Source organism: Protomyctophum parallelum, assembly GCF_964188405.1.
Source record: "Protomyctophum parallelum genome assembly, chromosome: 13".
NCBI classification, from domain to species: domain Eukaryota; kingdom Metazoa; phylum Chordata; class Actinopteri; order Myctophiformes; family Myctophidae; genus Protomyctophum; species Protomyctophum parallelum.
In genome coordinates, this window is record NC_139708.1 from 45,781,429 (window position 1) to 45,808,298 (window position 26,870).

The 26,870-nt window shown below is 47.5% G+C and overlaps 2 protein-coding genes across 5 annotated transcripts in view; one reads left to right on the forward strand and one right to left on the reverse strand.

Annotated features, from left to right (window-relative positions):
• ep300b (EP300 lysine acetyltransferase b) overlaps positions 1–15,210 on the forward strand; it is a 69,267-nt gene extending 54,057 nt beyond the window's left edge. For all 4 annotated transcript variants that reach the window (XM_083780228.1, XM_083780230.1, XM_083780229.1 and 1 more), the window contains exons 24-29: positions 403–553; positions 6,397–6,823; positions 7,371–7,538; positions 8,502–8,663; positions 9,416–9,697; positions 11,249–15,210. In XM_083780228.1, the coding sequence (XP_083636354.1) occupies positions 403–553; positions 6,397–6,823; positions 7,371–7,538; positions 8,502–8,663; positions 9,416–9,697; positions 11,249–14,869 (4,811 nt within the window). In that variant the 3' untranslated portion in view covers positions 14,870–15,210. The remainder of the gene's footprint in view (positions 1–402; positions 554–6,396; positions 6,824–7,370; positions 7,539–8,501; positions 8,664–9,415; positions 9,698–11,248) is intronic.
• A 2,414-nt stretch (positions 15,211–17,624) lies between these two features.
• Positions 17,625–26,282, reverse strand: cbx7a (chromobox homolog 7a). Its single transcript, XM_083780597.1, is given in 8 exon segments — positions 17,625–19,341; positions 19,343–19,692; positions 21,365–21,661; positions 21,664–21,688; positions 22,730–22,796; positions 23,369–23,434; positions 23,941–23,984; positions 25,912–26,282. Coding segments are annotated over 8 exon segments (1,320 nt in total). The 5' UTR covers positions 25,981–26,282; the 3' UTR covers positions 17,625–18,939.
• Positions 26,283–26,870: the final 588 nt, after the last annotated feature.

The following is a 26,870-nucleotide window of genomic DNA, read 5'->3' on the forward strand; positions in this document are numbered from 1 at the left end:
GAAAGACTGACAGAATGCCTCGGGCAGGGCGGACTCAATGCCTCGGGCAGGGCGGATTCCAGAGTCTCGGTTGAGCCAACGCCATGTTTTGTATGCCAGTGGTGCAGACATATGAAAGCAATCCCCGACAAAGAAACCCCCAAGATGACTCAATTATCACAAATCCATATTGGTGAACTTCTCGGCGACCTCAGTTTCCCACAACTTCATAATTCACTGACAAGACTGAGCTTCATTTCAGCCACATTCAAGGTCTTATCCTTCTAACCAGCATTCTTTATTTTCCTTGTCGTCTTTTTTCCATCTGTCCTTTCTCTCTCTCTCTCTCTCCGTCTTGTTGTCTCTGCTCTCTCTATCCTCCTGTTTCTGTCCTTGTTCTCCTGTTTTTCCTCCTTTCCGCAGGACTCCCTCATACAAAGTTGGGGGTCTTCTTGGAGGGGCGAGTTAACGACTACCTCAAGCGCCAGGCCCACCCCGAGGCGGGGGAGGTCACCATCCGCGTGGTCCACGTCTCTGACAAGGTGGTGGAGGTCAAGCCAGGCATGAAATCCAGGTAAGTGAATCCCTCGCTGGGTTTGTTCAATGCATAGACATATAAACGTAGACGGTGACGCCCTTTTCCGGCTCTGGAGCGTATATATGTGCTCAAGAGGGGGGGCAAAACTTTCCCGAGATTCCTTAACCCATTCTGAACGGGCACCCATTTTGGTGTCAGCATCATGTTATGCTTTAGCTATTTAAAAATAGCAGATCTACAAGCTCATATCGCGCCACCGAGTGGCGCGATACGAGCTTGTAGGTCTGCTATTTTTGAAAAAAATCGAAGAACGACTGACATTTTTAGAATCTGATCTCAGGTCAGAATGGGTTCATCAGACCAGTGTGTGTCCGGCGGAAACCTCGTATGAATCTGATCTCAGGTCAGAATGGGTTAATGCGAAGCCCCGCGGAAGCATGAGCGTGTGTCACAGAGCGCATGTTCCAAGGTCATCATCACCTGGGACGTATCCTCACTCGGTGATGTATCCCGAGGTAATCTGGGTTTCGGGGTCTCGCGAACATCATACCCCTCACTCGGGTGACCCAGCCCCGGGGTGATCAAGTCCCGACTTACGTACCCAGTAGCTACCCTCGGATCAGACCCACTAAGGGAAAGACCAGGGCCGCACAATCCGTTGGAACCACTCCGGAACTACTGTGCCGGTGACTTGAGAGGTACTATTCTGGCATGTGGAGGGACTAGGCTCTGTGGGTTGACTCCTGTTCCGGGGCCCCCTCCTGCGTCTCACCAGTAGTACCGCTGGGACTAATACCAGTGAAACATAATGTCCTTTATATTCATAGCATTCATGAATTGAGTCAATCTGGATTATGCTGAGATGTGATGCGAGTAGGGATGCATCCACTGCATTCAGTGAAGAAAAAGAAGATGGGATATCCTATCCATATACATTTACCTACATTACTCGTTCACCTTCACTAGTTTAGTTTCTTTTGTATATTTTACCCCATTGCACTCTTGTCGGACATTATCCACAATTTGCAACAGGGAAGCAGAAATGTGTTTACTGTTTAGAAGCGGCTAAAATCTTGACCATAAGAAATCTTGACCATAAAAATGATAATAATAATGAAGCTAATCATATTTTGTAGTTTAGCCCATTCTGACCGGGCACCCATTTTGGTGTCGGCATCATGTTATGCTTTAGCTATTGAAAAATAGCAGATCTACAAGCTCATATCGCGCCACCGAGTGGCGCGATACGAGCTTGTAGGTCTGCTATTTTTTGAAAAATCGAAGAACGACAGACATTTTTTAGAATCTGATCTCAGGTCAGAATGGGTTCATCAGACCAGTGTGTGTCCGGCGGAAACCTTGTATGAATCTGATCTCAGGTCAGAATGGGTTAGAGTAGCGATCCTTGTACCATAATAATGCAGCATCGTGAAATCACAGACACGTAGAGTTATTGAACCAATGTTTAGAGGTGATCAGGTTTTTCTCACGATCGGTCGATACTGATACCGATCTTGTGCGTAAGGGGAAAATGTGAATACTTCCATAATAATTATAAAGCGATATTACACTATATGACTTTTATACCACTTAAATGGTATAAAAGATTAATTTCTATAGAGTCATTTGGGGTGAGAATCGGCCGAACGATCGGAGACCGGAGCACAAGTTTGGACACGATATTATGGGCACGCCAGAAGGCAAACCGGTGAAACGCTGCCACCCCTTGGAATGCACGAGAACCGCGCTCTGGAGAGAAGACGGTTGTCCGTGTGCAGTCGGTGTGCACAGTTAACCCATTCTGACCTGAGATCAGATTCATACGAGGTTTCCACTGGACACACACTGGTCTGATGAACCCATTCTGACCTGAGATCAGATTCTAAAAATGTCAGTCGTTCTTCGATTTTTCAAAAATAGCAGACCTACAAGCTCGTATCGCGCCACTCGGTGGCGCGATATGAGCTTGTAGATCTGCTATTTTTCAATAGATAAAGCATAACATGATGCTAACACCAAAATGGGTGCCCGGTCAGAATGGGTTAAAGTTGAATAACAATCACTCCATACAGGAAAAAACAACAAAAAACACATACGCAGATAGACATTTTTTTACAATTTGATGATATGACTGGAAAGTATTGTTCTTCTATTGCAAGAACCATCTGCTATTTTTTCACAAGGCAAAATATTAGATGGCAGCAGATCTTCTAGATCTGTGAGACGTCGTGAGCTTGTAGATCTGCTGCTTTTAGATGGGACAATGTGAGACGTTGTGAGCTTGTAGATCTGCTGCTTTTCCTTTCCTAGCCAGGTGGAAAGTAGTTCATGAACAGTGTTGTTCTTGGCAGCAAATTTAGATTTGAGTTTTAGTCATGGTCTCTTCAATAGTTTTCATTTAGTTTCAGTCACATTTTAGTCATCTGGAATGTTTTAGTCGACTGAATCTACAGTTTATTTAGTCGACTAAGATGTATTTTGGTGGGCCTTGATGCCGTCGTAATGACATGTTTTTGACACTTGCTGAACATTTTCAGCCTGCAACCAAGTGTAAACTGACTTATCCTGGATGTCTTGTCCACTAGTCCCTTCGTGATATTTTAGACTAGTTTTTATTTGTTGACGAAACTGTCAGTATATTTAGTCTATACGACATCAACACTGTTAATAAACATGTCCATCTCAGTGGCCTTGTGGTTAGAGCAGGGGTCGGCAACCCAAGATGTTGAATGAGCCATTTTCGACCAAAAAAATTAATTCAAAATCTATCTGGAGCCGCAAAAAATTTTTAGCCATAAAATGCTTATATAATGAAGACAAAAGGGCTGCAAGTGGATATTAGCCTATCTATCAAAATAAAAAGTGCGCTATGGTTTAACTTTCATTACGGGCCCGTTCGGAAATAGCGCACTGAGCGCACTGTGCAATGCAAACTAATATAGGCGAGTGCGCTCCCGGTGCGCATTTCCGAACGCAGTCAACGCACCCTCCATTATTATGCCATGTTTTTTGCATTGTGTTCTTACCCGTTTAATGTGATTTCTGTGTGTGGACATCGCTGGAGAGCTTCTCAACACTGGGCACGTAAAATGTCACTTTAATCTTCACACACAACTGCGCAGGCTCTCATCGGTGAGGCGTGTGCGGTATTTGGATTTAATGTAGTTCATGTTTGAGAATATCTGCTCACAACGTTACTCCACAAATACTCCAAATGCGAGTTTCTTCATGTTCACATAATTGTCTGGAAGAGCATTCCATGTTTTCCACACAAGTGTGTCGTGTTTTGGGAGGTTTACAATATCGGTATTTGCCTGTATGCTTAATCTGCAGTGACAAACTATCAAACAATAAAAAAGTAACGTTGAAAGACATTTCCAGGGAAAGCATGCTAAGTTTGCATGAATGAGAGAAAGAGGGCTGTTGCAGTCACAGAACTGCTGAAGAAAGCAGAACGGAGCAAAGTCAGCAAACTATAACTTTTAAGAAGTGGATCGCAATCATCGCAGCTTTAAACTCCACCACTGCTGGCTGCTGCTATAGTTTCGTTGCAACACGGGAGATAATACAACGTCTATATGACTCCTTCATATACTGTAGTCACCGTCTGTGAACGGCTTGCCACGTTTTATTTATTGTTTGATAAGTTTGTCACTGCAGATTTAGCCATGGTGCGTCATGGCAACTGCAGCCTGTTTTATGCAATCGCTACATTTACATTGTAAACGTGTACATAAACATTCAGATTCCAAATATAAAGTACTCGCCACGTGTGCCACTGGTGTTAGAATGTTGCTGGTACAGCGATTAGCATTTCTGCATCCCGCGTTGTTTAATAAAAAGCATTTTTATCCGAGCTGTTATTTTGCCATTGGCTTTCAACTACGCGCCCCCAACCGGTGTGCAACTGTGGATTTCCCAACCCCGTTTGAGACAAGTAGCCGGGGCGCTCGGATAAAAATGCTTTTTATTAAACAACGCGGGATGCAGCAATGCTAATCACTGTACCAGCAAATTTCTAACCCCCGTGGCACATGTGGCGAGGACCTTATATTTGAAATCGGAATGTTTATATACACGTTTGGACTGCGATTGCGTAAAACAGGCTGCTGTTGCGTCATGGGATACTGCAGATTAAGCATACAGGCAATCCATCTTCTGCATTGGCTGTGAAGGCATAAGCGTCTGTCCACGAATTGTTAAATCCTCTGTTTTCGTCGGCTATCTTTCTTTTTCTCCCTGTAGATGTAGAAGCCATAGCGTAGCAGGCACCAGCCTCACACACCCACCGGTTTGTTTATAATAGTGTCAGGCGCGCAGCATGCGAGTGTGTCGCATGCTATGACGCGAATTTTAGTTGACATTATCGAAACTTAATATTTATTCTACACATTTTTACAAAATTGGGAAACTTAAGAATGTTTCTGTCACGTTTTGCCTCCTACAGAAACCATAAATGAAAAATAAAAATGTGAAAAAATAAACATTTATACATTTTCATCGATTTTTTTTGTAATGCTACAGAGAGCCACCAGGGGAGTGCTCAAGAGCCGCATGCGGCTCTAGAGCCGCCGGTTGCCGACCCCTGGGTTAGAGTGTCCGCCCTGAAACTGGGAGGTCGGGGTTCGATCCCCGGCCCGGGTCATACCAAAGACTGTAAAAATGGAACCCAGTGCCTCCCTGCTTGGCACTCAGCATCAAAGGGTTGGATTGGGGACCAAATCTACTAATCAAATGATTCCCGAGCGCGGCACGGCTGCAGCTCACCGCTCCAAGAGATAGGTCAAATGTGGAGAACAAATTTCACGGCGGTGACGTGTGTGACAAATCGTACGACTTTGACGTTTCCTCAGTCCTGATCATAGACTGTAAAAAAATATGGACAAAGCGTTCTCCGGGTCTGATATGGACGTAAGATGAAGCCTGAATTGTAAATCGCCATCTTTCTAGATCCGTTTGGGCCCAGCCGGCCATTGGCTGGCCCAGACAACGAGGCGGGACTTCCCCCCTTCTTCTTCGTTGGTTTTTATTTTGACTCGAACGGGGGGTGGCTCCCGATCATAGACTGTAACGGTAGCCACGCCCCTCAGAACATACGTGACTTTATGGTCATCTTTTTTAATAAATGGGACCATACTTTTCCAAAAAGAATATTATGACATTAGAAATGAGACTTTAAACTAGTGACTAGAAGCAGAAAGTATTCATGACCATGTTAGTTTCCGTGCCGGGAATGGATTACTCCAGGTTAATGTCGCTGCCGTATCGGACATACCCGCCTTTTGTTTTATGTGTTTAATCCGCCGTAATGTAATGAATCAAAAGAAAATCCGTCTTCGTCGCGGAGTATGAGACTGGATGCCTTCGCTGTGATGACGAAACCGGAAATCGTCACATGCTGTGGGCTGCTAGGGCTTCTGGGAAATTGAGGCCAATGGAAATGCATTGGGTGCAACGCCTCATTGAAACCAATCTTGTGTGCGTCTTCCGGGTGCACCAAGATGGTGGATGCTACACACAGATCATAACAAACCACGGGAGCTTTTTTTGATGGATTTTCGCGGATTAAAAGCCCAAATAATTCAGCGTATGCTCTAAAGGTAATACAACAATCTCGGCAGTGAAGGGGGGTTGATTAAAATGCGGGTTAATCGTAAAAAACAGTCAAACTGTTAAGGTAATACAGTCTAGGTGAAGTTGGGCCCAAATACATGGACTTCTATGGAGCTATGGGTTTTTTTGGGGGCCAATGACAGCGCCACAACAGGCCATTATATGAACTTTCAGGAAGTCCCGATTTCCTTAGTGGCTTCACAGAATATCTGTCTGACTGCCCCCCTGGTCCTGATCCCCCGTCTTGTTGTCTGTCCCCCCTATAGGTTTGTGGACAGCGGAGAGATGTCGGAGTCCTTTCCGTACCGGACGAAAGCCCTGTTTGCCTTCGAGGACATCGACGGAGACGACGTGTGCTTCTTCGGCATGCACGTCCAGGAGTACGGCTCGGACTGCCCGCCGCCCAACCAGCGGCGCTGTTACATCTCCTACCTGGACAGCGTGCACTTCTTTCAGCCGCGACACCTCCGCACGGGCGTCTACCACGAGATCCTCATCGGCTACCTGGAGTACGTCCGGAGGATAGGGTTCACCACGGGCCACATCTGGGCGTGTCCCCCCAGCGAGGGGGACGACTACATCTTCCACTGTCACCCCATAGACCAGAAGATCCCCAAGCCCAAGAGGCTGCAGGAGTGGTACAAGAAGATGCTGGACAAGGCCGTGGCGGAGCGCATCGTCCACGACTACAAGGTGAGAGGTGTTGTCCTCCGCTCTCTAAGGACCTTTCTCGGCCCCCACCCCACACCTATTTGTTTATATTGTGTTCCTGTCTCTCCGTCTACTATCAACGGAGACATAAAACGCCCCTAAAAACAAATCTTAAAAAAGAAAAATGTCATCAAATCCATCATCACCCTTGACTCGCTTCTCATGTCCATCATCAGTCATGAATTGTAGACCGCTCTATCAAGGTTCAAGGTTTCTTTATTTTGTCTCCCAAGGAAGAAATTTGTCTTGGACCCCAAGGACCCGCCCTGCAGCAAACAGATACAATACAATACAATACAATACAATACAATACAATACAAGACAACAAAGGCACACAGTGACCCGTACAACATTAAAAAAAAACACACACCAACATACCTAGTGCAAAAAAAAAAGAACATCACCTCATAACCTTCGACCCCTACCCTGTCTGCCCTCTGCAAGGACACTGTTTAGGAGTGTGTATGTATGTATCTGTAAACTCACTCACACCCTCGTCCTTGTCCTTGTTGTTGTTGTTGTTGTTCAGGACATCTTTAAGCAAGCGACAGAGGACCGTCTGACCAGTGCCAGTGAGCTGCCATACTTTGAGGGAGACTTCTGGCCCAACGTGCTGGAGGAGAGCATCAAGGAGTTGGAGCAGGAGGAGGAGGAGAGGAAGAGGGAGGAGAACAGCACCTCCTGCGAGAGCATCGATGTGAGTTACAACCCATTTTGGCCTGACGTCGAAATAATTTAAAAAAAAAGTCTTCCGAAAACATGTTCAAAGATTTGTGCCGCATTTTCACGATTTTTCAAAAATAGCAGACCTACAAGCTCATAGCGCGCCACTCGGTGGCGCGCTATGAGCTTGTAGATCTGCTATTTTTCAATAGTTAAAACACCAAAAGGGTTTCCCGTACAGAATGGGATAATGGTGTAAAAGAACAACTCACCCCGGTGCTTGCCCGTTTTTCCTCCCGGAATTTTCACCAGTGAGGGGGATAACTTTCTAATATGTTATTGGCTTGGTTTGTATTCTTTTTGGAAAAAGATACTCCTGTGGAAAGGCTATATTATTTTACTTATATTGACCCTATAAACAATTTAGTATTATTTAGTATATGTAAGGTTTTGCCCACTCAAATGGTACCTCGCTGTCATGAAAGTTTATAGTTAGAGAAATCCTGGGAGGAAAACGGAAACGGGGTGAGTTGTCTTGCTACCGTGTAAAATAGGGCTGTGGATCGGGTGATCGGAAATGTATTATGAGTCGTCCCTTCAGGCAGATTCCATTTAGCCGCAACACGACACCAATGTGTTCTACTAAACTAACGCCAACGGTCTGGAAACGTTAATCACGGTGTTAACCTTTCTCCTACAGCCTACTAACCCATTCTGAACGGGCACCCATTTTGGTGTTAGCATCATGTTATGCTTTAGCTATTGAAAAATAGCAGATCTACAAGCTCGTATCGCGCCACCGAGTGGCGCGATACGAGCTTGTAGGTCTGCTATTTTTGAAAAATCGAAGAACGACTGACATTTCTAGAATCTGATCTCAGGTCAGAATGGGTTCATCAGACACAGTGTGTGTCCGGCGGAAACCTCGTATGAATCTGATCTCAGGTCAGAATGGGCTAAAGGAGACGTAATCACGGTGTTAACCTTTCTCCTACAGGCTACTAAAGGAGACAGCAAGAATGCCAAAAAGAAGAACAATAAAAAGACGAGCAAGAACAAGAGCAGTCTAAGCCGAGCCAACAAGAAGAAACCAGGGATGCCTAACGTCTCCAACGACCTTTCCCAGAAACTCTACGCCACCATGGAGAAACACAAAGAGGTATTTGATTCTGGCGGCACGGAGAAACCCTGTAAATCTAGAAATGTTGTTCAGCCCTAATGCTCACCTCCTTGAATTACACTAAATACATGAATATCCATTAAGGCTTTTGTTTTGTTTGAAGAACTTCAGTCATTCTCTTCCATAGAGAATACAGATGTGACCGTTGTAGAGTTTATAGGCTTTTTATTATTCCTTTACAGCCGCCACACAAATATCACCCTGTATTTCGGCATTATATCATACAGTATATACATGTGCAACATGGGCTCCTCACACATATTTTGTCAAATCTTCACCTGGAGCTTTTCCTTAAATCCCCCAAAAAAACCCAGGGAAACTCCCCCCTGTCAGGTGTAAAGGAGCAACTCAGGCATGAAGGAAGCATGAGTTCAAGTCCGTTGCTCTCCCCTTGTCCCCCATATATGGGTGTGTAGAGCCCAGGATCACATTAGATGACTGACACAGGGGGTGAAAAATGGGTTCCATAATCGTGGGATAAAAAATATATATATATTAACCCATTTTGACCTGAGATCAGATTCTAAAAATGTCTTCCGCATCCTGACAGTTTTCTGAAAAAGCTATGTTTCTATCTCAGTCGTTCTTAGATTTTCCAAAAACAAGCAGACCTACAAGCTCATAGCGCGCCACTCGGTGGCGCGCTATGAGCTTGTAGGTCTGCTATTTTTCAACAGCTAAAGCATAAACATTGTTCCATGTGTGTGTGTTATCGTGCGTCCACCTTCCAGGTGTTCTTCGTCATCCGTCTCATCGCCGCCCCCACGGCCAACTCCCTCGGCCCCATCACGGACCCCGACGGCCTGATGGCGTGTGACCTGATGGACGGCCGCGACGCCTTCCTGACGCTGGCGCGCGACAAGCACCTGGAGTTCAGCTCGCTGCGGCGCTCCAAGTGGAGCTCCATGTGCATGCTGGTGGAGCTGCACAACCAGAGCCAGGAGCGCTTCGTCTACACCTGCAACGAGTGCAAGCGGCACGTGGAGACGCGCTTCCACTGCACCGTCTGCGAGGTGAGAGGGCCGGGGGGAAGAAGAGAAAGGCAGCACATTTTTTGGCAGCAAATTTTAGTTTTTGCGAACGCAGTGAGCCACTTACTATGAGACCCTGCTGCTCATGTCTGTGTATGTGTGTGTGTGTGTGTGTCTGTCCCGCTGTGACACCACCCGCCCGCCACCAGAGGGCGCAGCTGTAGCACACACACACACACACACACAGGGCGCAGCTGTAGCACACACACACACACACACACACACACACACACACAACCACACACACACGAGCTGCGTTCGCTTCCCGCGTTTGCGCGTCTTACTTGTAGTCGTAGTCTCTTGAATAGTTTTCATTTCGTTTTAGTCACATTTTAGTCACCTGGAATTTAAAAAATTAAGCCATCCTTTGCTATAGGAAGTGCCAATGTTTCCATCTAAACCACCGGATAATCAGCAAAGACTTCCGAACGTCGCGCGTTTTATCCAGACCACGGAGAGCTCCGTAGATTTCGAGTTATTTCCGCTTTTTTTAGTCGGCCTGTATAATGGGAGGTGGACGGCAGCGCTTGTTGTGCAATCCGGTCTAGGATCGCTAAAGAAGGAAAGGCCAAGCCAAAATAACAATAAAAAAAAAAAAAAACAGCGATCCGGTTTGATATCAATAATAAAGCTTATCAGACGGAACATTACGCCAGAAGCAGTTGCCGGTTGGATTCCTTATGACGGAACCTTCCGCAGTAAAACGGGTGGGCAACTGGCGGTCCGGGGGCCACATGCGGCCCCCACCTTCACTTAAAGGTATATTCAGTGATTTCACTTAATTCAAATATCACTTATTTTTTTGTTTTGTTGTGATAATCCTCCCTACTATAGAGTGTGCTGACCATATAAGGAGTTCCTCCCTGTCCCCAGTTAACCCCTGGGGGTCAAAAAACCTTAGGTTTCGTTTTTGACTCTCTATCCTGATTGGACGAAAGGCTGGGTCCCACAGCCAAAAACGAAACCTAAGGTTTTTTGAGTGAAATCACTGAATATACCTTTAATGTGGCCCTCAGGTTAATATCTGAATACTGATATAATATTGGTTCCAGCTGTTTACAATTCCACAACATGCAAACATGACCCGCTTTAATCACTTCAGTCTAAATTAGTAGCTCAATGCTCAACACACGTACAATTAAAGGCATTTGAAATTACATAAAAAAGTAAATTTTCAGGATTCCAATTCGAATATAGCAAAAATAGCCGATCTACAAGCTCAAAACGCGTCGCAGCATCAAATGTCAAAGTAACCCATTCTGACCGGGCACCCATTTTGGTGTCGGCATCGTGTTATGCTTTAGCTATTGAAAAATAGCAGATCTACAAGCTCATATCGCGCCACCGAGTGGCGCGATACGAGCTTGTAGGTCTGCCATTTTTGAAAAATCGAAGACACTTTTAGAATCTGATCTCAGGTCAGAATGGGTTAATAATGAAACTGTCAGGATGTAATAGACATTTTTAGAATCTGATCTCGGGTCAGAATGGGTTAAACAAAGTGTCCTCCCCTCCCCCTCTCCACCCTCCCAGGACTACGACCTGTGCATCGCCTGCTACAACACCAAGGGCCACGAGCACAAGATGGACAAGCTGGGCCTGGGCCTGGACGACGAGAGCAACAACCAGTCGGCGGCGGCCGCCCAGAGCCCCGGGGACTCCCGGCGCCTCAGCATCCAGCGCTGCATCCAGTCGCTGGTGCACGCCTGCCAGTGCCGCAACGCCAACTGCTCGCTGCCGTCGTGCCAGAAGATGAAGCGCGTGGTGCAGCACACCAAGGGCTGCAAGCGCAAGACCAACGGCGGCTGCCCCATCTGCAAGCAGCTCATCGCCCTGTGCTGCTACCACGCCAAGCACTGCCAGGAGAACAAGTGTCCCGTGCCCTTCTGCCTGAACATCAAGCACAAGCTGCGGCAGCAGCAGCTGCAGCACCGCCTCCAGCAGGCCCAGATGCTGCGGCGGAGGATGGCCTCCATGCAGAGGGTGGGGCAGCCGGCCGGAGGAGGAGGAGGAGGGGGGCCGCCGGGAGGCGGGGGAGGACCCGCCGGAGGGCTCCCGTCTCCGGGGGGGAACAACAACAACGGCACCACGGCGCCCAGCACCCCCACGTCCGTGGGCACCCAGCCCTCAGCCCCTCAGACCCCGACGCAGGCCATGACTCCCCAGGGCCCGCAGCAAGGCGTGGGCCCTGGGCCTGGGGCCCAGCAGCAGCAGCAGCAGCAACAGCAGCAGCCGGGCGGGATGCCGGGCGGGATGCCGGGCGGGATGCCAGCGCAGCACCACCTCCACCATCAGTTCCAGCAGATGCCCGGTGGCACAGGTGGGGGTGGGGGCATGATGAGCTCCCCCCAGCACCAGATGCATCCTCAGGTCCAGCAGCAAGGTGGAGGCGGTGGAAACCCTCAACACGTCCAGCAGCACGCCAACAACCTGCCTCCCTACGCCAACAGACCGCCAGGCTCCTCCCCCATCCACCCCTCGCAAGGCAAACCAGGCATGGGCCCCGCAACGCCGCCACAACAGCAGCAGCAGCCCGGTGGCAACGTCATGGTCGGTGGTCCGGGAGGCCAGCAGCTGTCCAACCAGGGCCAGGGTCCGCCCCCACAGCCTCCGCAGCAGCAGCAGCAGCATCAACAGCAGCCCCCGTCCGGCCCTCCGCCGGCAGCCGTGGAGATCGCCATGAAGATCCAGCAGGTCGCCGACGCCCAGAGGAAGATGGCTCTGCAGAGACAGGCGGCCCAGGCGGGCATGATGTCCGCTCACCCCCACCACCAACAGGGCCAGCAGGGCCAGCAGATGGGCATGGGGGGACATCCGGGGGGCCCGGGCGGAGGAATGGCCCCTCAGGGCATGCCTCCCCAGGCCCAGGCCGCTGCAGCCGCGGCTGCTGCCAGAGCCCACATGGAGCAGCAGCAACAGCAGCAGCAGCAGCAGCAGCAACAACAACAAGGAGGAGCACCGCCGCCGGGCATGATGGTGGGGCCTGGAGGGCCTCAGCAGGGGAGCCTGCCCCAGGGTCAGCTCCCTCCTCAGGCCCAGCTCCAGCAGCAGAGGATGGGCGCTCCGCTCCAGAGCCCACAGCAGCAGCAGCAGTGGGCGGCGGCACAGCAGAGACAGACCATGTTGAACCAGATGCACCCCAGCATGGTGGCTGCTCAACAACAGCAACAATTGCAACAACAGCAACAACAGCAGCAACAGCAGCAACAGCAACAACAACAGCAACAACAACACCAACAGCAGCAGCAACAACAACAGCAACAACAACAGCAACAGCAGCAACAGCAACAACACCAACAGCAACAAGCTCAGAGCCACGCGGCCCTGATGAACATGGTACAGCAGCAAGGTGCTGGCGGCGGCATTCCAGGCGGCGTTCCAGGCGGAGCCATGCCTGGCGCTCCCGGTGGCGTCCCGGGGGCAGCCGGCGGCGTCCCCGGCGGGGGGAACCTCCCGCAGGCCGCTCTCCAGGAGCTGCTCCGGACGCTCCGCTCGCCCAGCTCGCCGCTGCAGCAGCAGCAGGTGCTCAACATCCTGCGCTCCAACCCTCAGCTCATGGCCGCCTTCATCAAACAGAGGGCCTCCAAGTACAAGGGGGCGCAGGGGGGGCCGGGCCCGGGCGGGCCGGGCATTCCGCCGGGAGGAGGAGGAGGAGGAGGAGGAGGTCCCGGCCCTGGTCCCGGCGTTCCCGTCGGGAACGTGATGACGGGCGGCGGTCCGCAGCAGGTGAACATGAACGCCGCTGGTGCCGGTGGACAGCCGGGGATGCATATGGGAGGTCAGGGGGGAGTGAACGTCAACATGGCGTCTATGGCGCAACTACAGCAAGTGCAGCAGCAGCAGTTGCAACAACAGCAGCAACAACAACAGCAACAACAACAACAGCAGCAACAACAGCAACAACAACAACAACAGCAGCAGCAGCAACAGCAGAGGCCAATGATGAGTGGGCCACAACAACAGCAATTGGCAGCTCTCCAGCAGCAGCAGCAACAACAGCAGCAACAACAACAGGGAGCAGGAAGAGGAATGATTGGCCAAGGAGGGCCTCAGATGGCCAATCTCAACAATCCCCAATTAAGAGAGCTGTTTATGAGACGGCATCTACAGCAACAACAACAACAGCAACAACAGCAGCAGCAGCAGCAGCAACAGCAGCAGCAAATGGGCGTCGGGGTCAACCACGGGCAGTTCCAGCAGCCTCAGCCGCCACAGGGCCAGGGCGGCTACATGGGCCAGCCGGGCATGCAGCCGCCCCAGGCAGGGCAGGGCCCTCCAGGGGGCCCCCCTCCCGGGGGGCCACAGGGCGGTGGAGGCGGCGGCGGCCCCCCAGGGCAGCAGGGACAAGGAGGCTACCCGGGGACGGTGGCTCAACAGCAGGCCGCCGCCCTTCAGCAGAGGCTGCAGCACCAGCACCACCTCCAGATGCAGCAGCAACAGCAGCAGCAGCAGAACGCCATGGCCGGCCTGCAAGGAGGGGGTGACGGTGGTCCGGGTGGAGGGGGTCCTCAGCAGCAGCCTCAGGGCCCTCAGCACCCACAAGGGGGCCCCCAGGCTCCGTCGTCGCAGGCCCTGCTCCAGCAGGCGCTTCACCAGAGGCTGCTCCTGCAGCAGCAGCAGCAGCAGCAGCAGCATCTCGGTACCGGGGGCTCGCCCGCCCAGCACAGCAACCCCATGAGTCCCCAGCAGCCGCAGCAGCCCAACATGGCCCAGTCGCCGCACCCCCACCTCCAGGGCCAGACCATGAGCACGTCGTCTCTGGCCAACCAGGTGCGGTCGCCGCAGCCCTCGCCGAGGCCCCAGTCGCAGCCGCCGCACTCCAGCCCGTCCCCGCGCATGCAGCCCCAGCCCTCCCCGCATCACATCTCCCCGCAGACCCAGACGGGCTCGCCGCACCCGGGGCACATGAACCAGCACCACCCTGGCATGGTCGGGGGCCCTTCGCAGCAGCAAACGCAGCAGCAAACGGCCCAACAACAACAACAGCAGCAGCAGCAGCAGCAACAGAACTCTATGGAACAGTTTGGTTCGGACCAGAACGCCATGTTGTCGCAGCTCAGTGGGATGGCCGGTCTTCACGGGGGGCCGGGCGGTGGTAGCGGTCAGGACCCGTTGGGTCAGAACATGAATCACAATACCTTAGACATAATGTAGGAAAAAACCTACGTTTAATGTGTCACACGTCGTGGAGCCCAGACGCTCTGATCCTCTGAGCAGAAACTGCACTCACCCAGGACAGTGTTATTGTTATTTACTACTTTAGCCTTTCTTTTTTTATACTATTGTTAAATGTTATTTAAAATGTTTTCAATAAAGATACATTGAACTGAACTTCCTATGGGAGATGCAACAATAAATCAACAAGTCGATAAAATGAATTAGAATAAATGAATTGTAAGTTATTGCTGTTAATATATTTTTTTGCCAATTGTGTACAAAGAGGAGGAGGGGGGGATGGTTCCTCTATGCCCCCCCCCCCCCCCCCCCCCCCCACCTTAGAGAATACAAGACAGGAGATATTTTTGGGGGGGGTTTGGGGGAAACGGGAGTATTTGCCTTTTTTTAAGAAATGTTTTTAAGATTTTAAAAGTGGTGAAAAATTAAAGAGGAAACAATTTAATGCAAAGGACTTTTTAATAGTTTTGTTGTGTTTTCCATCATTCAGTCATTCTCTGTCTTATTAGTTTCACAGAGTGATGTGGATTATTATTAATGTTATTATAAATCCAAACCATCATGCATATCTTACTTTTTAAAATGTTTGGGTTTTTTGCTTTATTTATTTTTTTTGGTTTCCAAGATTTATTTTTCTTTTCTCTTCTCCCCTTTTTTTGGGGGGGGGGTTCGTTCGGTATCTACCCTGAGACTGCTACAATTCATATAGAAATATATTTTTGTTATTGACTGTTGAATTTGGGAGTGGGTTTTAGTGGATATTTCATTTCACGTTATGTCTTTGGGTCTGGGGGTTTGTCCAGGTAGGAAGTGAATAAATGTCAGTGTTTTCCTGCAGTTATCGGGTGGTTGGGGGGGGGGGGGGGGGGGGGGTCTACTGCGGTCCTCCTCAGCTGGCTAACGGACATATTGAACACCCCCTAAGCCTAGCCGGCTGCTGTATTGGGACAACCACGATCATGCTGGAAAAAGGGACTTCCCTCGTCACGAAACAAGCCCTCCCTTGAATGTGTGTGCACTCTCCCTTCCTTTAAGAGACATTTGTTATTAAGTAACTAGGGTTGGGGGGTGCATTCCTGTGTGCCTGTAACATTTCGCGTACATGGGGGGTGGGGATGTCATGGAGGGTGGGGGGGTGGGGGGGAGAAGAAAGCCCCCCCCCCCCCCCCCATGGGGGGGAAGGGGGGGAGCATCCACCAGTGTTTTTTTTGTTTTGTTTTTTTTCCTGAGAAGATGGGAGGAAATTGATCCAAATAAGACTGTGTTGCACAGACGGAACTGAGCAGGAAAACGTCTCTCGTTTTTCCTCTCTGCCTCATCCTCGTTGCTGCTGCTTCCCCCCCCCCCCCCCCAATGGACTTAACAGAGCAGAGATCCAAATACACTGGTCCCCCGCCCCTCACTCCTCCACCCCCCCACCCATCCCCCCTGCCCCACACCACCCACCTTCCTTCCTGCAGGGGAGAGCCCTCTGTCTCCGCCCTCTCAATGGAGATCTTCCTGCTAAGATCTTTTTGGGAGTTTAATTTAATATTTTTTACTGTACAAAGAAAAACACAAACTGTGGACTCAAATACTGTTTTTTTTTGTTTTTTTTTTATAATAAAATGGAAAATTAAAATAGTGCTGGGTGCTGTTGTCCATGCACTATGTTCTATGTTGTTGCTTTTATATTGTATAGCTTTTCCGATCAGTCACTTAATTTGAATCATTTTTTCAAGCTTGAACTGACATGACCAACAGGTCTTCCACGATGGGAACTTATTTGAGGTTTCATATTGTTTTCTGCCTATAATTGACGAGAGCTCAAGTATGTTTGCTTGTCCCTAAACTGGAGCAGAGGCTTAAGAGCTATACAACCTCATCAAGATATAATCCTAATGGTAGCCAAACATAACAAAAGTATTGGTATGGTAATCTTAAAATTAACGGTTTGTTCCACAGTCTCTGATTTGGCATTTCCGTTTAGTAATCTAATCTGGATAACGTTGCTGTCCGGAGCACACCCTTTACTTACTTTAAAATATTGAACCAAAAAACGCAACCCCTTAACTCCATAGGACCCTCAAACTGTCTGCTAAAACAACTAACTCCACCACCTCTCTCCTCATGCAAGTAATTGACTATATCCAAAGTCACAACACCAGCTTTGATGAGGCAGTATTGCGTCGTTTAAAAGATATATATATAAGGAAATTAAATGAAAAATATATTAATTTCCTTAAAAACGTATATTTTTCATTTCCTGAAAACATTTTGGAGTTATGAGGTTTCCTCTGGACAGCACTAGTGTATGATTCATCTTGTCATCTTGCACTGTAGTCGACAGTGGAGACATTACTTTTAGTTGCTGAGAACACTGACCTCTAGTGGTGGTAAATGGTGATGCATGATTGGTTTCTATGTTGGGTATTGCTGAAACGAAGCGTCCATCGCTAATTAATTAAATCCCACAGCTGTTCCAAAACATCAAAGAATATTGATGTCAATACAAGAGCACACAGCACGGCCACCGAAGTAAGGGCATGAAGATCTTATTTTTATATATAAAAGTGGTTCTGACCTAGTGGACCTATTGCATTCAATATCTTGGAGGATGGTATTGAAAGTTCTCTCTCCTGTTGAGAGTTCATGTGCCTCATTAAGTGCGTATGAGATTCTTTCTTTGTAATTAATTGAATCTCATATTGGATTATAGTTTAGAAAGGCGTATGTGAGGCAGCAGTTTGTTTTTAGTACATATTTATTGGAAATGCAGTCAAATAAAAAGGCATTTTTTATCATCGAGCAGACGACATGTTTTGACAACTCGTCTCGGTCAAAGGAAAAAACTCATTCGGACACGTGACATAATTTAAGTCGGTTTTATAGGTGTGACATGCGATAAATAGTAGCTCACTACTGTTTGACCTAATGTACATTTTGCTTCAGTTTTGCACATTACCCTACACAGCATTTAGATGGTGATGGAGGTTGTGGAAACCAACATCTCTTGAAAACGCACAAAGGCTAGCGACTCGAGTGGACTATCAATTGGTAATACAAAAATAGAACCAGGTAGCATTTCATCAGACTTGAAAAGTAAGGACAGGACCGACACCTAACAATAGTGTATTATCTCTTAAGCATCAATTCTCACATCGAAAGACTTTCTTTTTCTGGCAGGCATTATTTACTTCTCTCCTTTTGTGTTATTTCTTTTGGGACAGAAATAAACCTTCAATGACAACACGGGACAGTGGTTTGTGTGCATATGTGGCACAGATTGACAGGGCATGCAGAAAGCACTGTGTTTGACTCACTGTGTGACTACTACTGGAAAAGGAGGGATATCTTTTACAAAAAGCTTGTTAGAAAAAGAAGCGACTGAAACAAGCCCTGATATTAGGTTTTCAGTGTGAGAAGAACAATATTCTGGAAAGCACAAGTAGCTGCATGGAAGTAGTTTATGTAGACTAAATGTTTTAGATTCAACTGCCGGGTCTCAAGATTTGTCAGACTTCTCTCTTTTCCCTCTTCCTCTTAATCTTGCCATATATCTCAATGAGTCCCGCAGCTCTCAAGTTTAGCTCACATCCATTTTCTCTACTGGTTTGCAACAGAGCAAATAAGATGTTAGCATCCCTTTGGGCAAAAGCCCAAAAGAATGCTTATAGGCGTCCTATGTTCATGCTGTCCTATATGCTCAAAATGAAGCCACAATGTTAAAATTACCACTCGCTTTGTGAAAAGGCAACATTTCTTCATTTAGTCTCATGGTAGCAAATGTGTGCATCTCTCCGATAAAGCATTGTAAACATCTGGAATTAACTTACAGTCACATATAAGGCTATGTACAAGTACAAAATGAGCAGTAAGTGTAACATTGCAGTTACTTTTTCCTCATGAAAACGTAACCCTAATCTCCCCTTTTTGCTCCCTGTTTCTTTCCTGCCTTCATCTTTTCCTCCAAACTTAGTGTCTCTCTCTCTCTCTCTCTCTCTCTCTCTCTCTCTCTCTCTCTCTCTCTCTCTCTCTCTCTCTCTCTCTCTGACCAGAACTCTGTTTAATTAACAGCTCTTAAAGAAGCCCTCGGCCATCATGGCTTCCTTGAAGATTACTGTCAAGGAGTTGAGAGTCACGTAAGTAACAATCACCTTCCCAGGGTCCTCCGCTGCCGGAGCAGTGCTGCCTGGGTGATGTTTTATCACCTTCCCAGGTCTCTCCGCTGCCGGAGCAGTGCTGCCTGGGTGATGTTTTATCGCCGTTACGCTCTGATTGTCGTCCCTCATTTTCTTCCGTCCCTCGCCGACTATAAAACCGTCGCCTACATTCTTGCCGGCCCCCTGAACACTCACTATGACTGACGTCATATTCTGTTCGCTGCTCTGACTTTCCGCCGCCGGTTTGCGAGTGCTCTCCTCGTCTGGCCTGTTTCTGAAGCGATCTGTCCCAGAGTCACCGCCGATGGAAGTGCAGGATGATGTGGCCACCATGCCGGTCGAGGTGCGCGGGCGGCGGCGGCCCCGGTTCGACGCCACCCGCGTCGCTTTCTGAATCTAACTTGCGTTCGACCGCGGCGACAATGTCTTTCTTTGGTCCTGCCTCCTCCTCCGGCGTAGAAAGGAAGCCCTCTGCGGGGTTGAGTGTAGACGGCGGGGTCTGTCTCGTGTCACGAGTCCCTCCTTCTAGCCTGTCAGTCATCACGACGACGTCCCCTTTGTCCGTGTCTCTGTTCACCAGTGTCTGATTGCCGTTTGCCTCCTTCAGCTCCAGGTCAACCTCTCGCTCCAGGACGGGAGGAGAGCTGCACTCTGAATGACCTAGTAGGAGGAGACATTGAGGTAGACGATTTTTTGCACTGTAGACACTTTAGCACAGCCCTCCTTGTAACGTATATATATATATGTTTACTTTTTTGCCCTTATTCTCTGCACGGCTCAGTGGCCCGAGTGATAGAGTGAGTAGTATCTTGATGTGAGGAAGGACCCAGGTTCGACTCCCGGTCGCGATATGTTTACATGTTTATACTTTTAACCCATTCTGACCGGGCACCCATTTTGGTGTCAGCATCATGTTATGCTTTAGCTATTGAAAAATAGCAGATCTACAAGCTCATATCGCGCCACCGAGTGGCGCGATATGAGCTTGTAGGTCTGCTATTTTTGAAAAAAATCGAAGAACGACTGACATTTTTAGAATCTGATCTCAGGTCAGAATGGGTTCGTCAGACCAGCGTGTGTCCAGTGGAAACCTCGTATGAATCTGATCTCAGGTCAGAATGGGTTAAATGTTATACTGAGTGTGTGGTTCTGGGGGTGTTGTTACAGTATGTGCCTGTGGATAGACACACATGGCACCAAAGCATGGTGCTGTTTGTCCGCGCCTAAATGTTTGCTCTGAATGGATTGTACTGTTGACATGTATGTAACTTTGTATTTATATGATGACAAGCAGCCTATTTTTGTACGTAATTCCAAGCCTTGATATTATGTACTGTGATGCCTTGTAACTTGTGGAAATTTAATAAATACTTAAAGGGAAGATAGAGAGATATACAGATGAATATAGATTAGATAGATAAGAGTTTTAAGTTCAACTTAAAAAGAATATGCATCATTATATAATGCTGAAAATGATGACTTTTGGGTTACAGTTACAATTAGTTATAGAGGGTATGCGCATGCATAAAGTGAATGGCTGATCGAGTGGCAAAGTGAGTGACAAACAAGTGAATTTAATGTTGTTTAAAGTAATTTAATGCAATCAAATAGGACTTTTCTGTGTGGATGTAGGGGCTGTCAAGGCCAGAAAGTTGATTTTCTTTGCCACTCAGTAGGCGTTCCCGCATAACTTCCAGGTATGATGATGATGTCACGCGCATACCCTCTATTGGATGTATAAATGGATAACACAATGACTATTAAAGTACAACTTTAGTTTTTTTCAACCAAGGTTCATGTTTTAGGTTATTATTAGAGAACGTAAAAGTGTGTAAAATAATACATATTTAGCCCCATGCTCGAATGCCCCCGCCCTCCCCTGTCAAAAACAGCTAAAATCCCTAAAATGAAAGAAAGCAGCAAATGAAAAGAAATTAACACTCATCTTTTGCTTTCTCTGATAACAACCTAGAATATGAACCTTGGTTGAAAAAAACTAAAGTTGTCCTTTAAGTGGAGACCTAAGAAAGAGCTTGTTTGTAACCTTTTTCTTCATTTTTTGTTTTTTTTTAACCCATTCTGACCGGGCACCCATTTTGGTGTTGGCATCATGTTATGTTTTAGCTATTGAAAAATAGCAGATCTACAAGCTCATATCGCGCCACCGAGTGGCGCGATACGAGCTTGTAGGTCTGCTATTTTTGAAAAATCGAAGAGCGACTGACATTTTTAGAATCTGATCTCAGGTCAGAATGGGTCAATCAGACCAGTGTGTGTCCGGCGGAAACCTCGTATGAATCTGATCTCAGGTCAGAATGTGTTAAATACCAACCGTATACGCTGTCGTCGCGCATCTCGTTGGTGCATTCAGACTCCTGTCTCTCCTCGGCGGTGTCTTCAGAGTCACACTCCATGGGACTCTCCACCTTTGCTCCATGAGGGTGCCGGAACTTCCTGGGCGGAGGAGGTCCGTGAGGCCCGACCCGCTTGCCGCCGCCGACCCTCTGTGGTTTCTTGCGTCGGATCATTCTGCGGAACATGCCTCTCTCGCCCTGGTCCACGTCGGTGCTCATGGAGCGCGTGAGGGAGAGTCGCAGCCGGGGCGGAGGCTTCTCGGAGCCTTGCTCGTGCTCCGTAGGTCCATGGCAAAGATATTCTTGTGCAGAGAAAGGGGATGGAGGAGGCAGAGAAATGATGGAAGATGGAGATAAAAAACAAGAGAGATAAGAGATCAAGACAAGAGAGGCAGAGAAACAGATGAGAGTGAAAGATTATGGCCATTGTTGACATGCCGTGTCTCTGTGGGACAGTCTTTATTTTTTAGTCACATTGCATTACCATACAAAAGCGAGGCTCATAGCTCAACTGCTTTTTTTTAACCCATTCTGACCTGAGATCAGATTCATACGAGGTTTCCACTGGACACACACTGGTCTGATTAAACCCATTCTGACCTGAGATCAGATTAAAAAAATGTCAGTCGTTCTTCAATTTTTCAAAAAATAGCAGACCTACAAGCTCGTATCGCGCCACTCGGTGGCGCGATATGAGCTTGTAGATCTGCTATTTTTCAATAGCTAAAGCATAACATGATGCCGACACCAAAAACGGGTGCCCGGTCAGAATGGGTTAAATTTGTTTTTTTATACAAATATCCTGAAATCAGCCTCTCCACCAGAATGCATACTGTACAGTTACAGCATAATGCCTCATTTATAACTTGGATGCTCATCATGTCGCAGACCTAAAATAGTCCGTCTAAAAGCACACAACACCGTGGCACGTTAGAATAGTCCATCTACGAGCACACAACACCGCGGCGAGTTTGTAGACCGACTGTTCGGTGTACGCGACTCCAGCACACAACTAAGTATACATAAATAAGGCTTAACAGATAGTATATATGACAGGTTGGAATGTTATACCACATTGATAATGCACAGGCAATGGTTGAAAACGGAATCTCAGCTGGCGTAGCTATAGGTCACATACACGCTGGGTTGTTTTAAAGTTATACTATTGATGAAATTAGTCCTGTATAAAGGAAAGAGAGTAGTGGGGATGCCCATGCTGACTTTCTACACTACAGCCTGCATGCAGGGATTGAAGGACAACGGGAACCGTGTGACCCCCCCCCCAGGAGGTGCGTGATAATTAAGACTGTGGAGTGGACAAGGAGAGTGGAAAGTGCCCTTACCCGCAAAAGCAGCCTCCTGGGTCTGAGACCTTTCCTGCGATAGGCGAGAGCTCTGTCCTTCTCCTCCCTGAGAGAGAGAGAGAGAGAGAGAGAGAGAGAGAGAGAGAGAGAGGCAAAGGACACAGATAGATTGAGAGAGATGAAAATGAAGAGCAGCTACACAAGCTATATAACTTAACCCATTCTGGGTGGGAACCCCTTTTGGTGTTTTAACATTATGTTGTACTTTAGCCATTGGAAAATAGCAGATCTACAAGCTCATAGCGCGGCACCGAGAGCCGCGCTATACGGGCTTGTAGATTTGCTATTTTTGAAAATTTGTGAAAATGTAGTGCATTCCTATTGAATACATATTCTTTCAGAGCAAACTCAAATCTTTGCTTCTGGGAGGGGGGGGGGGGGGGGGGGCCTGGAAAAACATATTTTCAGATGGGGGTCGGCGGCTAGTAATTACATATAACATATACATATACATTACATATATATTACATATAACGACTGACATAGAAACATAGGTTTTTTCAGAAAACTGTCACGATTTAGAAGACATTTGTAGAATCGTCGGTATATAGCCTCCAGTCTAAATTGGTTAAAAAGAGGGAGACAAAAGGAAACAAAAGCTTTTCCAGAAATACTCACTTCTCTTCGTATGCCAGCACCAGGCGAGGGTCCAGTATGTGCTCCTCGGGTTCCCAGGTACTGTACCTGCCAATAAACAACAACAACAGTACTGTACCTGCCAATAAACAACAACAACAACAACAACGCATCCACATTTAGCTCCAATTAACCGCTCCACTTGTGCATCTATTTGTGTGTCTATAACAATGTTTCTATAATGTCTCTATTATTATTATTATTATTATTTTGTATATCTATCTAGACTTCTCTAACGTTCTATATCTGTCTAGCCTTATATAGCCTATACTGTTAGGTCCCGGGTGTTCATTTAACTAATGAGGTGCACATCATGTAATTTACCAATTTACCATTTACCAATTAACACTGTGTGTGTGCCAGTATGCCTGCCCTGCCTGCCCTCGGTCCTGCCCTGCCTGTCTTTCTGTCTGTCTGTCCTGTGCGTCCGTGACCGTCCGTCTATATATACAAGGGACACCGTAATTAATCCACAAAATGCATTATGGTTCCTGGAAACGTTTTGGCATGACTCATGGGGTCACTATCATCAGTGACGATGACTCAAGGCTTACTTCTGAGGCCATCCCTGCCACTTCAGTAGATACTCCACGTTACCCTGCAGAGGGAGGTGAGAGTGAAAGAGAGACAACATGGTCACTGGATGATATAAGAGAAGATAGATAATACATTCATATACACAACACAAGCTGAATATACACATAGAATATTGTCCATTGCACTGTTGTAGTCACGGTGCGAGCATGCGTCTGTTCGTGCGTGTGTGCGCGTGTGTGCGTGTGTGTGTGTGTGCGTGTGCGTGTGTGTGTGTGTGTGTGTGTGTCAACCATAGAAAAGAAAGGGTGACTGTCACTTTAAAGTGTGGAGGGGGGGGGGGGGGGGGGGGGGGGGGGAAGAGATCATGGGTTATTTTTTCCCCCTCCTCTCTCTCTCTCTCTTTAAATGGTGATTCTGAGGGTGACGTCAATGACAGCGCGGCTGGGTGGCCTCCAAAACATCTCCTCTCCTATTGTGATGACGTTACCGCACATGGGCACGGGGGTAGGGGGGGGATATATATATATATATATATATATATATATATATATATATATATATATATATATATATATATGTGTGGGGGCTCGTTCAATAATGTAGAGACATAGTGGGACTTTCTAGAACGTTAAACCAAGACCATAGTGGAAATAGGTGGGGCCATGGCAACATGTAAACAACATGGTGTTGCGCAACAACGTAGGCCTATATACGCCGCTCACCTCCTCCACCCGTTCTGAGACAAACAATCCACATTGCTGGCGGTGGTGGTGATGTTATGTTACATGTAGCCTACACTGGCCTGCATGGGTAGGTACTAGGGTAGCTGCATGTGACTGACTGTGGGCACCGGGGAGACGTATAACGCTGACATCGGCCGCATGTTACACAACACTTTAGCACTAGTATAGAAACTATAATATGAGCATGTTCTTTATAACGTCTGTGTTATCAACTATACAACGTGGCTGATACTCCATGCCATCTATAGCGTATTGGTTATCCCGTTATATATACAGTAGCCTAAATGTATCCCATTCGTAACTCTAAAAAACAAACAAAACAATTGTACCCCATGTTGTTATTATAGCCTAACAATGTGGTTATCCGTTTCATTTCTACGCTCTCAAGAGTTCAAAGGAGCCCTGAGTTCTGAGGATGTGTGTGTGTGTGTGTGTGTGTGTGTGTGTGTGTGTGTGTGTGTGTGTGTGTGTGTGTGTGCGTGCGTGCGTGCGTGTGTATGCGTGTGCGCATGCCATGATGTATCATATCATCATGCTACGGCCGGGTATCATCATCAATCAATGATTATCATGATGATCGCGCAGTATCAGTGAGTGACATTACGCAGCAGTTTCACCCAGATACACACCCCGTCCTCTCCGCTTCGCCTCTCCTGCTGGCTGCTCTGGCGTAACCTACAAATAAACTGCGTAGCCCGCACAGCATTGGCCGCTGCGCCGCGCACGGTTGATCCTATAGCCTACCAGTTCTGCTACCGAGACACACACCCCCTTTATGCATTCTTACTACTACGATCATACCGTGCTGTGTCGTGCCGTGCTGTTATATACTAACACTATACCCCCCTTCCAGCGCTCACACAGTATGGCGTGTCCACGCAGCACTTATATATATACACGTTATAAGACGTATATGTATCATCACCGTTATCGCGGGTGTATATATAGGATGTGTTTCAGGCAACGAAACAATGTCAAACTTTTGCGCAGTTGTGTTGATATAATAATAGCTCTCGCTGTCATCACTTTGCGTAAAACTATAGGGAAACTGCGTAGCCTACTTTTGATCGGGGTTGGTTGGGTTCCGTATGTATCATAATAAACGTTATAAGACTTTTATTAGCCACAACAACAACAACCCTCCCCCCGCCGGGAATAATAAGTTGTGTGTGTTGTTGTGGTAAAAAAAAAAAAGAAAGAAAGAAAGAAAGAAAAACTAAAAGAAAAAAAAGTCATCCATCTTACCTTTCGGACTCTCTTCTTTGTTATTGATTCAACTGCAAACACTTGCTCTCCAATGGAAGACAGTTCCATCGCTGCACGCTGATCCCAAAACAACAGCAACGCAACTGGAACTGGAACTGGGTCTCTGGACTGGGCTGCTATTTGTCGTCCTCTCCAGAACCAGAATTATAAATAAATAAATAAATTAAAGTCTCCGCTTTGCTGCTGCAGCTGCAGCGTCAGTTGGAACACTTTATTCCTATCCTTGTGTTGTGTGTGTGTGTGTGTGTTTCACCAACACACTCCCTGATGTATGTTCCGACCCGGATCCTCGCCTCTCTCTCTCTCTGCCTCTCTATCTCTCTCTACCTCTCTCTCTCTCTTTTACGGAGTTTTCCCCCAAAAAGAAAAAAAAAAAAATCTGCGACACATCCACAACACTGGATAGCAGGCAGCGCGTGCTTTAAAAGTGGAGGGCGCGCCCCCTTTTCCATTGCGATGCGTCGAGCCCCCAAGAAGCGTGCACGTGCGTGCCGTGCCGCCTAGGCTGGCCGCGAGTCCGCGCACGCAAATTGGAGCAGAGAGCAGAAGAGGGACAGAGGGAGGGAGGGAGGGAGGGGGGGGGGGGGAGGAGGAGGGTCAAAACAGGAAGGTTATTGTGAAACTAAAGTTCTGGAACACTGTGTTATTATGTTGTGCAGTTTTTACACACACATGTTATTAATGACGGGGCTATTTAAAATGGATGGTTTCATTTGATTTCTCAGCATCTCTAAATCTAAAAAGAAGAAAAAAAAATCACAGTATATAAAAAGCTATAACAACAAACCATGGACCTTATATATACACCAAAAGATCGGGGAGAAATAAAATAAAAACATGCATGTGTATAGCCCAGCTTATTGCTCATTAAAGATGGACCAGAATTATATAACATATAGTTTTGCTGCACGGAATTCAAGTTGACTAAAGTGCAGCCC